The sequence below is a fragment of the Postia placenta genome, assembly GCF_002117355.1.
Source record: "Postia placenta MAD-698-R-SB12 unplaced genomic scaffold POSPLAscaffold_9, whole genome shotgun sequence".
NCBI classification, from domain to species: Eukaryota; Fungi; Basidiomycota; class Agaricomycetes; order Polyporales; family Adustoporiaceae; genus Rhodonia; species Rhodonia placenta.
The window spans coordinates 829,282-845,865 of NW_020169840.1; the positions used below are offsets into that span (position 1 = coordinate 829,282).

At 52.4% G+C, this 16,584-nt stretch overlaps 4 protein-coding genes and 1 non-coding gene across 5 annotated transcripts; 3 read left to right on the forward strand and 2 right to left on the reverse strand.

The window, feature by feature from the left end:
* Nucleotides 1–1,497: 1,497 nt before the first annotated feature.
* On the forward strand, nt 1,498–3,056 carry POSPLADRAFT_1146496 (hypothetical protein; the record flags this gene model as incomplete). The annotated part of the gene is made up of 7 exons (XM_024485942.1): nt 1,498–1,538; nt 1,575–1,692; nt 1,751–1,876; nt 1,933–2,334; nt 2,395–2,815; nt 2,877–2,942; nt 3,010–3,056. The coding sequence occupies 7 exons, from the start codon at nt 1,498–1,500 to the stop codon at nt 3,054–3,056; spliced, it is 1,221 nt and encodes a 406-aa protein (XP_024337770.1).
* A 2,006-nt stretch (nt 3,057–5,062) lies between these two features.
* On the forward strand, nt 5,063–5,157 carry POSPLADRAFT_t90. Its single transcript has one exon. It is a non-coding gene; the product is annotated as a tRNA-Ala (tRNA).
* Nucleotides 5,158–5,361: 204 nt separating this feature from the next.
* On the reverse strand, nt 5,362–9,684 carry POSPLADRAFT_1146669 (hypothetical protein; the record flags this gene model as incomplete). Its single annotated transcript, XM_024485966.1, has 13 exons — nt 5,362–5,408; nt 5,443–5,569; nt 5,628–5,903; nt 5,965–6,031; nt 6,182–6,267; nt 6,435–6,534; nt 6,590–8,487; nt 8,540–8,675; nt 8,732–8,878; nt 8,927–9,026; nt 9,082–9,176; nt 9,229–9,341; nt 9,652–9,684. The coding sequence occupies 13 exons, from the start codon at nt 9,682–9,684 to the stop codon at nt 5,362–5,364; spliced, it is 3,225 nt and encodes a 1,074-aa protein (XP_024337771.1).
* Nucleotides 9,685–10,976: 1,292 nt separating this feature from the next.
* Nucleotides 10,977–12,165, forward strand: POSPLADRAFT_1047271 (hypothetical protein; the record flags this gene model as incomplete). The annotated part of the gene is made up of 8 exons (XM_024479244.1): nt 10,977–11,032; nt 11,100–11,124; nt 11,224–11,338; nt 11,391–11,507; nt 11,639–11,655; nt 11,720–11,805; nt 12,005–12,060; nt 12,122–12,165. 8 exons carry the CDS (start codon nt 10,977–10,979, stop codon nt 12,163–12,165), a joined length of 516 nt encoding a protein of 171 aa, XP_024337772.1.
* Nucleotides 12,166–12,843: 678 nt separating this feature from the next.
* Nucleotides 12,844–16,407, reverse strand: POSPLADRAFT_1145819 (hypothetical protein; the record flags this gene model as incomplete). The annotated part of the gene is made up of 24 exons (XM_024485849.1): nt 12,844–12,887; nt 12,939–12,993; nt 13,052–13,112; nt 13,170–13,244; nt 13,299–13,339; nt 13,397–13,453; nt 13,512–13,630; nt 13,684–13,718; nt 13,775–13,799; nt 13,853–13,891; nt 13,945–13,971; nt 14,024–14,176; nt 14,237–14,383; nt 14,443–14,530; nt 14,583–14,744; nt 14,796–14,876; nt 14,937–15,220; nt 15,274–15,390; nt 15,447–15,561; nt 15,614–15,633; nt 15,701–15,784; nt 15,849–16,000; nt 16,050–16,135; nt 16,201–16,407. The coding sequence occupies 24 exons, from the start codon at nt 16,405–16,407 to the stop codon at nt 12,844–12,846; spliced, it is 2,274 nt and encodes a 757-aa protein (XP_024337773.1).
* Between the last annotated feature and the right edge of the window lie 177 nt (nt 16,408–16,584).

The window sequence follows — 16,584 nt, forward strand, 5'->3', positions numbered from 1 at the left end:
GCAGATGCGGTACGAGGCGCTGAAGCACAGGACAGGAAATTTCGCAGCCGACGGCGACGAACACCAGCGTAGGGTATTAACTGAGGTTGAGCAATCGAGAACGGGTACCCGTTGTATGGCAGCGCGGAGCTCATCGATACTGAGATGCGACAGAATATGCGGAGGCTTAAGCAATGCGACAACCTCTAGCGGCCGGCGGGCATTTGACACGTCGTGTAACCCGTTTACTTTGGACAGGGAAGGCGGAGTTTCCTGTATGTCAGGCAGGCTACAGTAGAGCTCGATGGTGCGCAAGGCGTCGTGATTGCAGTAAGGGGCGTAGTCTAGGTACAGAGAAATATAGACATCGCCGAGTATGATGGCTTCCGTGTCGTTCGCCTGCGAAGTAAGACGATCTCATCCGTGATCTTCAGGCCAGGTCGTGCTGGGCGTGTCGACCAAGGGCGACCGAGGACGCCGACCTTCTGGCGATTCCGAGCGCATGTCTGGGAGGGGGGTAACGGCGTATGCGTTGTCTTCGGTTCGCCGCAGCCGCCAAGTTGGGCTTCGTCTGATAGAGACGCAAGCCACCTCGCACGAGATGTCTAAACGGTGCGCCGCTCACTACCGCGTCTTACTACCAGCCATCGAGCTCTATAATAACGGCGCACACATCGTTATATCAAAGATTCGGGATAGAGGGAAGAGGAACGGTTCAACAACCTTCGGGAAGTGTCTGAAAAAAAAGGGCGATGAGGTTGATCTCCGCGACAGATGGCCGTGGGATCGCAGCTTGTAGGAACTGACTGTTTCCGAAGCCCATATTCCTCGGTGGCACTTCCAGCTATCAGGCAAGAGCTGAAACGCGCCGAGCGATGTGCGGCCGACGTGACATGGGCGACACAGTAGAGTGTTGGCGTAAGCCATGCCGTTCGACGGGACACACTTCCGCTGCTGCTCCAGCACGTTGTGCGGGTGATGCAGCAAGCGGAATGACTTCGGCGGAGTGCAACTGGAGGGACGCCCACTGATCGTTGTTCATCGACCGCGGGAATTGCAGAATGCAACCCGCATTGTTCCCTATAAAACAAATGAAGATTATGCGTCAATTATGCTGCTAGGGCGTCCGAGATTCAGAGGACAAGCTGATCTGTCTGGTGATACTGCATTATATGGACATCCTTATAAACGAGCTCTTCTCGTCACAATGCCCAGGCGACGATGCCTTCTAAATCTGTATCAATCACCTCCTTTGATGAGCCTTGTGCTGCAAGAAGCACCGCAATATCTGATAGATGGGCTTGCCGACGGACTGCACATCGGTCTAGCCCGTCCTGCCCGCGCACGACAGATGCCGGTGACCCACAATATAAGAACTCTTTGAATCGTTGCACGGTTTGCGCTAAACCTCGAGAATAAAGTCAACCAACGGGGGCACTCCAGTATGTGCATCTTGACTTACCGGCCACGATAGGCACTGATTGCCCGGCCACAGAATCCTTGCGTGCAGCCGAGGACATGACCCTCAGTAAGGAGCCCTTCGCGGACACCCTTGTCATGTTCGACTAAGCCTTGTACACAGACGCACACCATAGCGACTGCCCCCTCGAGGCACATACTCACGCAGAGCGCAGCTCGGCTGTACAATACGATGAGCAGGTTGCGCTGGGTCTCACATTTGAGGAAGATGAATGGGTATTTGAATCAAGCTGGGTATGTGGGACATCTTTGAGACTGGCTATACGAGCTGATGTCTTTCCCTCCATGCTAGCGCTCCCTCTTTGACAGCACCACACTACACTCATCTACAGACGAGGCGATAGATGAGAACAGACGAGCTGCAACCAGCTCCCCAATCGTGAGTGGGTATCCTTGGGACGATGAGTATGATGTACTGGTATGTTGATTGAGTGCCCTTGTCAAGGTGTTACTGATATACTTGTGTTTTGCCAGTACATCCCACCCGATACACACGCACCGATGCTGTGTGATTATCCGAGGCATTGGGTATTCGACGCCACCCTCGCCGGCCCTTCCACATTCCCGGGTGCCCTAGGACACCCAGGCGGCACGGCTGGGGGCAGAAACACGCCCTCAAGTACCGAGTCATCGTATAGGATCGGAGATTCCGTATCCTATGCAATCGTCCCTGGTCTGCTACATGCAGAGCAGGGTACGACAACAATAGAACACACAACCACGCTCCACGACGAAGAGCTGCAAGACAGCGGGGACAAAGACAACTTTGAAATGGGGGCCTCCTTACTCCACCGAGACGTTTTCGCTTTCAATGAAGACAAGGAGCACTCCGCTTCCATCGAAGACGGACCTCCACCTGCTAACGAGGATGTAGAGGTAGATACCAAGTCATAGCTAATCACTCCCACTGTTAACAAGCGCATCACTCATTCACAGACATGCGCCTCTTCATCCAGCAAAATCACGTCAGTGAAGCAGAATGACAAGGGGAAAGAGCGCGCGAAGCCAGAGCCGCCCAACGAGCACAACGCACAGTCGTCTAAAAACAGCAAGAAGCGCAAGAACCCTCATGACGGGCACGATGTCGACCAGCCCATCCCGCCGAAGAAGAAACACGCTCGCAGGAAGGCGGCGAAGGGCAATTGGGAGTGCCCCGAGCCGGGCTGCACCTGGACCTTCACGCGCGAATGGGACATGGAACGGCATTGGGAGTGGGACTGCAGTGCGAGAGATCCCAGCCTGCTGAAGGTGGCAATCTGCAGCTACTGCGACGCACAGTTGTCAAGGCCGGACGCATTGAAGCGCCACCTGAGGGACACATGTCCAGTGAAGAAAGCGCTGGAGGCGTCTCTGGCAGGTGAGTCGAACAGTGAGCAAGGGGGAGACGGCGGGAGAGGGGCAAAAGGCGGGCGAGGCAGAAAGGGCGGGCGAGGAGGAAGAGGCGGGAAAGGCAGCAGAGGCGGTCGTGGAGGTGGCCCAGGTCGGTGAGCGTTGATACCCCTTTCGTAAAGCTCTACCTTTCTCTGTTTTCTTTCTCGTTCTCGTCTTCAGCTCCACAATCAGATTGTGTATTCGGTACTCACCAGTTCCACGGTTAACTATCCTATATCCTCTCCTCACCCGCTCGTCGCGACGTATCTTGCAATCAACCTGATTTTCTGCTGCTTCGTACCCTTTGATAAGCGACGGATGCATGGCGATCGACGTCTTTTGTGGTAGACAGGCGATGTCCAGGTCAAATGCAGGGAGGAAACGATAGATCGATGAGAGAAACCTCCGCTGCTGCCACAGAGGTGCGCATGTACACATGTTTGACTCTGCTTTCGTCGGTGGCTGCTGTTCAGCGTCACGCCAGCTTCCAGTCGAATGCGCTCTGTCTGATCTTAATGTTCGCCGCTCCTATTCCATGGTACAAGAAGACTGTTATGATCGATGAAGTACTCACTAGCCTTCACGGCCACATCGTAACAACGATCCTAGATGCTTCGCTCTTCGTGTCACTCATGGCATCACCACTTGGTCGTTAAGGCTGGATGGTCCAGGCTCACTCAGCCACAGTGGTCGTTTTTCTGGGATGCAGACTGTACCAGCACATTTGTCACGTCGATGCGTGCAGTCCTGAAGCAATCGCTTAACCAGGTTCGTGTGCTATTTTCATTTCCTGTTTGGACATTGTTGCAAGGGAACGCTTCAACGTTTTACGTCTATATATCCCCTACCGCAGTGACAACCAGAGGCCGATGATATATCTTAACTAAGACATCGTCATCACGGCTCAGAATCAGCACATTGACATCCTTTCAAGCCCTATCTGGCTCCATGGTGCACTGTCACGGAGGTTACAGCTACTTCCCCGTTTGTTGTGGGGCCCGTATCTGCCCGCGGATGTGCCCATGTGGGCACAGTTTCTGCTGCTGCGTCCTGCGTGAGTCACAAGCTAGTGGAGTGTCGAACAATCGCGCATGCGCTTCTCATCCGTGCTGCACATCATCCCAAATGGCATAATATTTGCAGCATGCATGCGAGACACTGTGCCCAGCGGCTACTCACACCAGTCAAGGCTGAGATGTATCTCTCAGATAGATTACTCGCTCAGCCTTGAGTAAAACACAGGAGCTCGTCAACGCAGCCATGCATATTCAGGGCGTCACAGTTTCTGTCGCTCCATGCGCCGACTGCACTGACACGTGGTGTCTAATCTCTCCCGTTACTTTCTCGACCTTGGGATTCCGTCCAAGCCCTAGGTCCATGTGTTAAGCGACATGTCCTTCAGTCGTAATATCTCTCATTAGCAGAGAGTAGTTTCAGCATATGCGCCGCGTCGCGCTGTTTCTTCCAGAGCAGGTAAAGCGCGTTAGGCGAGAATGCTTTGCAGACGCGTGCAAGGCGGGCGAGATCTCTTGCAGTGCGCGTTCATTACTAGGCTCAACGAGGAGGGAATCAAGAACGTTACCGTACTCGTCTATTGTGAGCTATTTTTATTTAGTATGTGTTTTCATACACATATTGATGACGTCTCTCACAGCGAAAAACAACACGTCTGCAAATACTCCTCATTGGAGGCTTTGCTTCCCCGCCCTAGTACTCGGTTTCTATTCTCTACGCAGCATATTTCTAATAGCTGCGTTGCCGACCTAGATCTGAGAGGCCCTCGGCTATAGATATCATCAAACCTCTCATGTCTCTACATGACCTTCGCCACGGTTGACGTCACTCCCCCATGCAGTGTGCAATGGAAAGAGGATGCCCTAAGTGACCTCAAGAGCGTGTGGGTGTACATCGAAGTGTTCAAGCCTAGGAACCAGTACATTGATGACATTCCTCCAGAGATACCGCAACTCAATTACCGTGCAGTTGTGGAAATCATCCGTGCCTGCTCCAGTGTACTACAGCTCGCACTGTCGAAGATGGACTTGGATCCATTTTTCGCCAGCCAACACATGTGACGGAAGACCATCTCTGGTGCCCTAGTTTGGGGTGTAAGACCATATACAAGCTATTCTTAGATGTTTCTCACTGCGTCGAATTCGCATACGACGGTTCCGTTTCGCGAGTGGGAATCGGGACGGAGTATCACATATACCACTTGCACCCATCAGAACATGGGCATGTGGTGTAGTTGGTTATCACGCTCGCTTAGCATCTTGCCTTTGCAAGGTCGTGTGCGAGAGGGGTCCGGTTCGATCCCGGACATGTCCATAGCTTTTCATGGTTTATGATATGAAGCCTTTTTTCAAATTGTTCATTGCATGGCCAGCAATACGGCAACTTGTTACATATTAGAATGCCCCGATAAATCGACGGACAAGATGATACATTGTACTGGCAGTATTCTACGCTTAGGGTCCAGTGGGCTGTCCACGCCGCTGTCAGACAAGTTGAACGCTGCACCGTCAAAGCAGTTTATCTCAATTGCTTCTTCGGCTCGTTGCCCTCTACATACTCCGAAGCTGTCGATGTAGGAGGAATCGCGTTCAGAAAAACTCATGCAGCCCTCGAAAGATATCACCTTGGTGTAAGCCTGATCACCCGTGTCGTTCGTTCGTGCTTGCTGTGGCGGCTGATCAACATGCTCCGATGAGCTTTGCGTCGCGTCCGAGCCCTTTCCACCCTAGAGGGACGCATGACGCACGTCAGTCCTGTGTACCGGCAGAATAGACATTACCCACATGTGCTGCGGTCAGCGCACTGCTGCCACTCTCAGTGCTGTCGGAACCCGGTAGCGGAATATCCTTCGGGCGTGCGACTGGCTCAGTCCCCGACACACGCTGGGCCAATGGGTCGTTCGCACTCGACTCGGGTGTATTTTGCTGCTGCAAACGGTACTCCCATGTAGGGATTTGGCCAGGGCTTGGATCCTCTTCTTTCTGCCGTTGGGACCACTTTTGAGAGTACCAGAAGAGACCAAGGCCGGCGCTAACCGCTGCAACGCCGACGGCAAGCGTCTACAGTGTCCAAAGCTAGCTCAATTGATGGTTTGCGCCGGAAGGGAATACGAATGCTTACCCTCGGACTACCGCGCGAGATCTGTCCCTGCGTTTGCACGGGCTTGCGAGGCATCTGGTTCATGTCGCTCATGGTCGTATAAGTCCAGATGTGGTAGTATTAACGAAATTCCGAATGCAAATGAAGTCGAAAAAGACGGGACGTTTGCACGAAGCAGACCAAGGTGAGCCTTCATATATGATATGTTGATAGACGGTGGAGAAGACTGGGAGCGCACCAGGACGTCATAACTTGGGGGGTGACGTCACATGCTGATATTGCAGCGCGACCGTGATCGTCTCTCTCGCGTCTTCTACAATCATCCTTATATGCCAATTTCGCTTTTCTAAACGAGGCACGGAAGTAGAATTTCGAACAATGAATGCAGGAAGTTTGGATGTGGCAACAATTTTATGCAATTATCAGCGGTACAATAAAGTACTTTTACCAGGAACCTTCTCACCGCGCATGCCCGGCCTGCCGCTCTATACCTCCTGCATGGCAGCGTTGTGCCCATCATCCACCTGGGCATTCTGTTTCAACTTCACCTGGTCCACAAGAAACGCGAGCGTTGCATTGTTTTCTTCGCACCTGCATCGTCCTTCCCTTTAGCCAACACGCTGCGTTCTAGAAGTGGAACACTCACAGCTTCATAAGCAGGCCCTCAAATTCGCCCAGAGCCTTCTGTAACGCACGCAAGACGCCTGCATGTTCTCCTGCACGCTCCCGCAAATATCGGCCATGCGTGCCCAGAACAGCCTTCACCCATACCATGACGAACTCGACTCGCGGCGATCCTTCAAGTGCTTCTGCCACGCATCGCACCAGCGCGGCAACATAGACCTGGGGTAGTCCCCGGACGACCAAGCGGATGTCATCTCTTGGTATGGCTGAGAACACACGGTGAATGAGGGCGCGCTCGTTGAGTCGGAACGCCGTGATCAGAGCAGGCAGGTAAGAGCCTGATGCGAGTAGCGAGAGCACCGACTGCGGGGTGACGTCCAGCGCCAAGTCGACCGGGTCGAACGCGACGGCCTCATCGAGCGAGTAGATCAGCAGCCCCTCCGTCGTCGACGCCGCCCACGCGCGACCCGTGGGTGCGAACCGCACGCATGTCGTCCGGACCTCCTCACGCACGCGCCGCTTCGCCATATCACCGCGCTTTGCCCCCGGCAGCTCTTCATCTCGTTGCCTGCGCACCTCCGGATCGCTCTCGTCCCCGCGCTCGTCGACCAGGTCCAGATTCCCCGCTTCGGTGAGGCGCCGGCTGTCCAACATGTCCTGCGTCCCGTCGAGGTTCAGGTTCTCCGACGTCCGGAAGCGTTTCAACAGAACGCCCGCGCGGACGTCATACAGTGCGACATATGGACTGCGCCCTCCAGCGAGGACACAGCGTCCATCGGCAGTGTAGCACAGGCTCGTGTGTGCACCGCCGCCCTTGGCCGCGGTGAGGTCACCCACTTTTCGTCCTGGCGCAGCATCGCGTCTGGCATCGATCGCCCCTGTCTGTCGACCTTCGATCACGTCAAAGAACACGAGCTGCCCGTCGAGGGTCGCGACCGCCAACTCATTCCCATCCGGCCTGAAGGCAATCGCAAGCACATCCGACGACAGCTGGAACGGCTCGACTGCACGACTGCGCCCAAAGACGGCCCACAGTCTCACCGTGCGGTCCCACGATCCGCTGGCAAGGAGGTTGCCAGTAGGGGAGAACGCTAGCGCGCATACCGGCGCTGTGTGCCCTGCGAGGACGTCGAGCAGCTTGCCTGTCTGCACGCTCCAGAGGCACACCTCAAAATTGTCCTGCGAGCCAGCTGCAACGGCTTCGCCGCTGGGGTCGACAGCAAGGGAGGCGAATTGCGTTGGAGTCGGTGAGGTGAATGTACGGAAGACGCGGTAGCGGATGAGGTCGGCCGCTCGAACAGTGCCGTCTAGGGATGCTGAGAACAGGACCTGGCCTTGCTTCGCGAACTCCACCGCGCTGATGGGCGCAGAATGCTCGGAAAATGTCACGAAGCAGAAGCCAGACGTGCTGTTCCAGACCTTGACCTTCCCGTCGTCACCTCCTGTGGCCAAGTTGACTCCATCGGGAGCATACGCGACCGTGTTCATGGTCGAGAAATGGCCTTGCTGCTTGAGAACGTACGACTGGCTCTGCCACTCCCACACGAGGAGCTGCCCAAGACGTGACGCGCCGAACGCGAGCCATTCGCCCGATGCATTTACTGCGACAGACGAGATCTTCTCCTGTGAGATGCTCAGGGTGTGCAAGTTGGAGAACGCTGGCATCTCCCACAGCCCGAATACGCCGGTGGAGAAGCCAACGACGAGGAGGTTCGAGGCGCGGTGGAATGTGCTGCAGACAACTCGTGTTCCCGGCTGGTTGAAGTAATTGCGCTTGTGCACACCCCACCGCGTCTGCGCGATCGTGTCGCCGAGACTGGACGAAGACGCTATGGGCTCTGTATCGTCGCTATCTGATTCTTCTCCTGATACTTTTGCTTTCCATGTAAAAACAGCGCCGTCTCGGCTCACGGTGTATATCTACACATCGCAGAAGTCAGTGCATGATCCAGAAGATAGAATCAGTACCGACTGTTTTGCCGTCCGCGGAGAAATACGCGTTGATGACAATGTCCCTGTGGCCTGCGAAGGTCTTCGGCCGGAAGCCCTCAAGAGGATCGAGAGTGAAAAGTCGTGCCGTCATATCGCGTGATGCAGTAATGAAACATCTGTATATCGTGTTAAGCTACGCCAGTCCTTCGGAAGGACTCGACCGAAGACATACCTTGAGTCCGGTGACCACTCAATGTTCACTACCTCGTCGTGATGCCCCGTATATGTCCGATGCAGGTCGAAAGGGGCGAACTCGCGTATCAGGTGGTTTGGTGTTCGCCAGACCTGCACATGGGAATCATGCGAGACAGCAATGTATCTATGTCAAGTCAGGCGCATGGATGGTCAGATGCTACAGTGTACGTACTTTCCATCTGGAGAGAATTTGATGGCCTTCACAGGCTTGTGAAAGTTGAAGTGATGCAGCACCACGCCTCGCCGGAAGTTGACCAGCAACGCACGTCCATCTGTCAGTGAAGACGTTAGCGTTTCAATGGACCCTGCGTTCCTATACCAACACACCATCGTCTACGCTGACCAGAACGTTTGAATCTGGGCTCAAAGCAATAGCAGAGATGTTCTTTCGGTTCTCAAACGGCAGTGTGCGCGACTTGTTGCTATGCATGGTCAGTCTCCACATGCTCGTTTGTCAGATGGAAACGGACTTACTTTACAAGGTCAAACACCGATACCCTATTCCCCACAGGACTCAGCACGGAGTTGCCATCCGGGGTGAAGACAATGTTTCCCTGTCTGTATACCGTTCCGCAGAGGTTTGAAAACTACAGACGACATTAAAGAGTGCTCTTGATGGCATCTCGGAGAGACTTGCCTGAAAGTTCGCCTTCATAGTCGCAGACCGAATTCTTTTGGCACTTTGGCACCCAAGCAAAGTAGGGCACAAGCGCGGCGATCGGCCACAGCGATACTGGCAGACAGAGATAGCACCCAGAGAAAACTCTTATAACAGAAGTGAAACCCTGGATAGAATACACGAATGAAGCCCTTTCCAGTGGCAGACGATGAGTAGAAGACGACTAAGGAGACGCACTATTGAAGGCCAGACAGAAACTTTCAGGTTGGAGGACTTACCAAAATTGGAAGTGACGCGTACCACGTGCTCATGTCGCGACGAGTTTCCTGAGCCTCCTGCAGGCTGCCACAGAATCCTTCCTTACTGAGGCGCCCTTAGAGTTTTTCTGCTCCAAGTGAATAAGCTTTCCGCATTTCCTTCCAGATATTACGTATCCGAGTACGAGATTATGCCTCGACTCAGCTTGCAGGTATGTGAATGATATCGGTTTGGGGTAACTAGAAACCAACTCGGCTATGGAAGTGGTGTCTGCATGCCTCGCAGCACATCTACCGCGCTCCAGCTTGACAGACGTCTGCTACAGCAATCTTATGGTGGTGGTGGTGCAGTTAGGCACTCCCTGGTACATCCTGATGTGTCTTCACGCTCCCGTGTCCACACTACCACCGCTCTCGCACCGATACTAAGTGGAGGGCTGCTGCTGAGCATGTCCTTTTCTGACCATCGTATACCCTACTCCAGGCAGGCTAAAACATGGTGCTCGCTGACTCTATCCACCAGCTACGAACAAAGATTATGATCCTCAATTCACTCTCAATCATAGACTTCTGATTCGTACGTTCCGTCTTTAGTATTGTTTGCCTATTTTCTACACACGTCGTTACTATTGTGAACAATCGTTGAAAATCCCCGAGCCAGACTTGAGGGAAACTTTGCTTTTTAACAGGCTTGCCTTTTTCTGAACGCCCAGCCATGCAGATGTTCATCATGCTGCATCTCTTGTACATTGCGACGATAACAAATCATAGCAACTTGCGCCCACATACTCCAAGGTATGGGATACTGTGACAGTGGTTTCATTCCTCGTTAGTTCTGAGGGCGATGAGTATGTCATCATTGCAATTATCACTGGGCGCCGCCGGGCTGATAGACAGATGATCGGTTTTCAAGCTGTCTAATTATAACTTGATGAATGTTTCTACGAAACCACGAATCCTTCCGAAACCCGCTCTCGTGCTCGCACGGTATGATTCTTTGGGCGGAGGGTTGATTCAATACATCGACTACATCGCTAACGTGCGAACATCAGTGGACTGCGCTGGGAAGCAAGGTATGCAGAAAGGTAATTCTCGCGAAGATGCCTACTACATTGACGCGTAAATCGGAATTCATCCCGAGTCATCATGATTTCGAGGCTTCTTCTGGCACTTCTTCGCGCACCTTCAGTTCTATCACCGCGTCGCATGATGGGCGGACCATCAGTAGCTTTGTATAACGGCGTCTCTGCGCGAGGCTCTGGTCCCATATAACGGCTGCAGGATCGCTGTCAACGTAAAACCTACTTGACAGCGAAGTGGAGATTCTCTACCCCTCGAGACCCAAAATGTGGACTGGTCCGCTCGCGATGGCACCAAATGCCATTACGTATCAGCAGGAACAGTGGGTTAATCCTTGCACTTCACTCCACATTTCAGATCTCGGCTAACTGTTACGAAGATGGGTCCAGAATCTGTCCACCGCTACCTGTGTTGGTGAGTTGGACTACAACTATCTATGTGAGGTCGGATCCAATGGTCCACTGTAGCTCTGTACCTATATGAATTTGCCGTCACATTCGACCGACAGCTCAGATTTCTGTCCCACCGACGGATTACAGGGGCTTTCTTCCTCTACGCTTCAATGCAAATATCTACAATAGTCTTTTTATTCGGTGCTTCATTCGCAAGTATTCTGACGAACTGCAAAGTAAGTCCTCGTCGACAGCTTGCTGACTGGCTATGCTGAGTTGAGCACGTAGGGGTTGGGCGTTCCGAATTCTCTTCGCATGTCTTGATTCTGAACGGATTCCACAGGATCGCAGTGGGGATGATCGTCATGTACATCGCAGAAGGCGTCTTGCGTGGTCTCTACGGCGGTAAGTTCTTCATCACGTTTGCAACGTCATTCTCTGATAGACGAGGACAGCAATATCTGCCCTGCGTATATTTGCAGTGAATGATCGAAAATATGTTCTTCCTCTGATAATCGCTTTGCTATATTTCCCAGATATGATTGAATGGATTGTAGGTGGCCTGTACGTAAGACGGAGCATGCAAACACAACTCACAGTCGCTCCTTACATGACAGTATCAGGCTGCTCGACAGACGTCCACAGAAATACCGGGGGTCGGATGTATTATCTCGTACAACCTCTCGTTCCCGTTCCTGAGCAAGTCAGTCTTCACCCCCTGCGTTTCCATAGGTCAGAAATACTAAGCAGGCTTCCTAGATGTACGAACGGCTGAATTCACATCTGTTCTGTTGCATTTTCTTACTTTTCCACCTAGTCACCATATTCACGCAAGCGTGTATTATTGTTTCCGAGGCCCTTGTTGTGCTCGTGATATGGAGGGCTACCTACGGGATTCATAGATTGGCCAATATCGCGCGCACTAGGCTTAGCGTGGCTGGAATGCTTCTTCGAGATGGTTAGTCTACCCGGAGGCATGTCCACACTTAGCTGACACGTAGTATTCTCTTTGCTCGCAGGTAGCATGTATTTTGTGTATGTCTCAATATTGCAAGTTGCATAATATGCCGCGTTACAACGTTTCACTACAGCGCCCTTGCCGTGCTCAGTATATTGGACATTATACTTGTTCAACATCCAGTCAGCAGTGCCTTTTCTCTTATCTCATTTGCCTCTGACCAATATTGCGCAGACATTCATATGGATAGGTTCGATTACCACGACGTCGGTAGCTCTCCATGCGCGCATTCATCAATTTGACCGAACCCATGTATACAGGCTCACCACCATTCTTATTTCAAGGATGTTTCTCAATCTCCATGGATTCTACTCCGTGGACGAAGACGACGTCGAAACCTACGAAACGTATGCGACGTCCAACACGATCGGCTTCGCGCCGATCGCTTGTGACACCTTCCGTCTCAGTGCGGTGCCAGGTCCGACCAGGTTTCCCGACACCTTGCCTTTTCGAGAAGCTGTAGAACCGCGTGGTTTGAATACAACGCAAGGACGACAGTCGGGAACAGAGTGGAGTCCTACGGGACAAACGGCTTATGGATACGCGGTTTAACGCCAAAGGCAATGTTTCTGTATTTTGTATACTTGAATGTACTTGTGTTGACCCACACGACAAGACACTGGACTTTGTGGACAAGCTCGTTCTATCCTCTTGACATCATCTCCAATTCCTACACGTCCCCTCTACACTAGTGATACATAGTTGACCTATAAATTCTAACCCCTACTGTGGTGGCGCTATGCAACGGTCTGCGGAAAGGCTCAAGTCTAGGAGGAAATGAGAATTAGGCAGCGGAGCATGATCTGGAGAGGGCGTACCGTTGCCCCACCACTGCGGGAATGTGTGCGCGTTCCCTGCAGCACCGAATAAAGCCTGTGTGTACGTTTGGGTTCATTCGACCATAATTGCACGAGACGGTAAGGCTACGTACAAAGTTCAGAATGAACATGATGACTTGAGTGCCACCATCCATTGCCGCCGCAACGATGTAGCTGTGAAAAATGGTCAGACCTTCGTGGGTTTGAAGTATGATCATATCAGAAACATACTTATACTTCGTGAACCACCGTGGGTACCGAGTACGTACCCACCATTGCACGAAGATGCCAATAGCCATGGTAGTACTGCAACGAAATGGTCAATGGTGCTAGCAGTATATGACAGCTGCACAGACATACTTTACTTGCGTATTAATCCCGACAGCCAGCCAGCACGAATACTCCATGGGAATGTTTCATTGAGCGCAGTCAGTAATGACAAGAATGTACACACTCACGAGCATGATGATAGATGTATTGAAGTTCTCAAAGCCTGCCTTAGGCCAAATGCGATACTAGGACGGTAGAGTCCATATTAGCGAAATGCAAGTCGTTGGTTCAGTCGCAACTCACAGCAATGTAAAAGGGGAAGGGAAGGAATACCCCTATCACGAGCGACAGGGGTACCATGTGGTAGGTGGCATGAGGACTGAACATGTGCGGCGCAAGTGCCCCCCAGGCAATAGCATTAGCTGAGGGCCGTGCTGTCAGAAGATAACCATCGTATGAAAGGGTGTATTCTCACAGTTGTATCCTTGTGCATTCTGCCCCGACCAGAGGCTGTAGGAATGATATCCAGTCAGTGGGATGTGTTGGCGCACTTGCGGTGAACGTACCGGGTTCCGGAGATCGATAGCAAGGCTAGGATAAAGCTTGACCAATCGTGGGTTAACTCTACGAAGAGATACACATACCAGGTCTCTGGGCGTCGATGATTGACAGCATCATAACGTCTATAGAAGCTCAGTCAACCCAGAGCCTACAGCAATAAGAATCTGGAATTCACAATTGAGAAGTGCCCCAACGATTGTTCCTAGAGCGAAGCTGTGAGCACTGAGCACATTCGTGATATATGATATACTGACCGCCCAACTGCATACAAAATGTCACACGAGGCGCCACTTTGGTATATTGTCCTAATTTCAGATCCGACAAGAAGTTGATCCCCTGCGTGATGGGCTGGCCTCCGTACAGTGCGCCGTACATATTGGCGACAGGGTTACCTGGAACCATATAGGCTTCATATTCCCGCCAAGTCAGCGACGAAGCACTGAACAGCATGCATCGGAGCACCCAACCTGTGATCATCTCGAAGAAACCTGCCGGGTTGTTCGAAAATCCGATTGTAGCCATAAGAGTAGCATAGAGGGCGCAGAGCACGAAACCGATGAAAAGTAGCACCGTCAGCGCCCACCAAGGAAGCCCCGAGTTACCGGTGTAGTTGGCTATTGACGTGATCATGAATCATTTAACAAGCAGACGATTCAGCACAGATAGGACTCACTGGCTTGGGCCACAGCGTACGCGACGAGCAAGACGGCAATATACCACCAACGTGGAATCTGCTTGTAGACCTTCATGCGCTCCCAGTGCTATCCCGCAATCTATCACCATCAAATTCAGGAGGGAAATCATGCAGCCTACCACATCGTGAACTATGTGAACATGTTTGTTCCATGGGTTGAGTGACTGAACAAATGGCTTGAGGTCATGGTAGTGCCAAATGGCGATGTGCGTGACAAGGGCACCGAGCGACAGATTCGACGTGATCAATCCTAGAGCGTTCGTGGCAGAAAAGTACGCGGGCTGGGAGCGCTCGTCACGTCATGTCATCGCGAATCGTCTCATGGTACATACCCCAAGCTTCGCAAACTTGACGGGATCGAACTTTCCATCCGTCAAAAGCGCGGTCTGGTTATACTCGGTGCCATCCTCGGCCTGCACACAACCCAGTTAGCGCACCGAGGCCAACCACCTTGTCCGATAAAAGGTACTCACAAAGATCGCCTGGCTCATGAACGGGAACTGCTGCGCCTTCCACAGGTGTCCGTAGTACACAGCGCTCATGAGGATGTACGTAAAGCAAATGCCGATATATGAGTTGACCTGGAACCAGAGAGGCTGCCACATGCTACTACTCCCGATATAATTCCAGTCAAAGCACAACGCGAGCAGGCCCATGCCCTCGTTGTTGTCCGCTCCACCGAAGATATTGCGGATCACCACGCTGTGGTTATCCGCAAGACAGAAGATCGAAACGCCAGTGAGCACAGGGAAGATCCCTGGATATGGTATGTAAGGAAAGCCAGAGGACGGAGACAACGACAGGCCTCACATTCGGGCACAATCTCCCAACAAAACATGATCGCGAAGATCGTCCAAAACAGGCGCACGCGCTTGGACGTCATCTGGCTGTCGAAATGCAACGCCTGGAATAGATTGGCTGTGTAAACTGCGACGAGCAATCATCTTTGCGTGTACAGTGGTACTGTGACGGAAAGAGCTCACTGTTGCTCGGCCAGAAACATTTGGTCGGCTTCACGAGCACGTCTTGCAGGAGACCAGCATACCCATAGCCAATCAACTGCGATCCAATCAAGGTGAAGATCGCAATGCCAGGATTCTATGCGTAAAATGCGTCAGAACTCTCGCATTGCCATTATCACAAAGCATACCATGTTATTGTTGTAAAATACTGAAACGTATCGTGTCGCATCAAGGCAATTAGTCTCAGCCGACGAAATGCGTAAAAGACAACGCACACTCCTGCACGGATATGACTTGAATGGCCGTCGCCGAGGTAGATGCCGTCGAAGTCATGATGACAATGGCGACATGCTCCTTGACTATCAGGGGAATAACGCTCAGTCTATTGCGTCGTGGTCAAAATGTTTTGTGAGACATGCTTACTGTTGAAGGGGCAAGGGTTCAGCCATTTGAATACACCCTGAGAGGGTAAACACATGTGCATGGCATTGCCAAACCAGTACGACAGAACCAGCAACAGCAGCACCGACACGGAGAGTGTTTGCGGCTTGAAGTAGTATATCTGCGCCAGAACCCTACCATGTAACTCAGTATCAATAGCGGTCCAACTGCGGATCCACTCACGCTCCGAAAGCCGAGAACCCCAGGCCGAGGAAGACGGTGCGGAATGTTACTGCGGGCAGATCTGGATCGTCGCGTGTGGACAAAACCTAAGCGTCGTGGTGGAATCAGTACATTGAAATATACGCAAGGTCTACTTTTACGGAGACTGTACCTTCGTGGCGACCTCGTATGCCGCTTCAACGCGATACTCATCCTCGTCAGCTTCATCATTGGCAAGCCGCTCTTCAAGCTCCTCTACCTCCTTCAAGTTCTGGACATCGACGATATCTACCTCCTCCGCGGCCTTCTCTTTCTCGATAGAGCCTTCAGAGGAGTGCTTCTCGTCGTCATACATAGGCAGCTGAGCGACCGTGGACATGATGAGGCCGGGAGATGAGGGTCCCCTAGAGGAGGCGCGATAGCGAAGCACGGCGCACTTATCGTCAAACGGTGCTCCCAATCTCGGGGCCGTCTGCCCATACTAGCATGATGTATTTCGAGATGCATTGTCTGGGCCATGGAGCTGCTTCCGTGTGGCCTATTGTAGCGAGTTGAT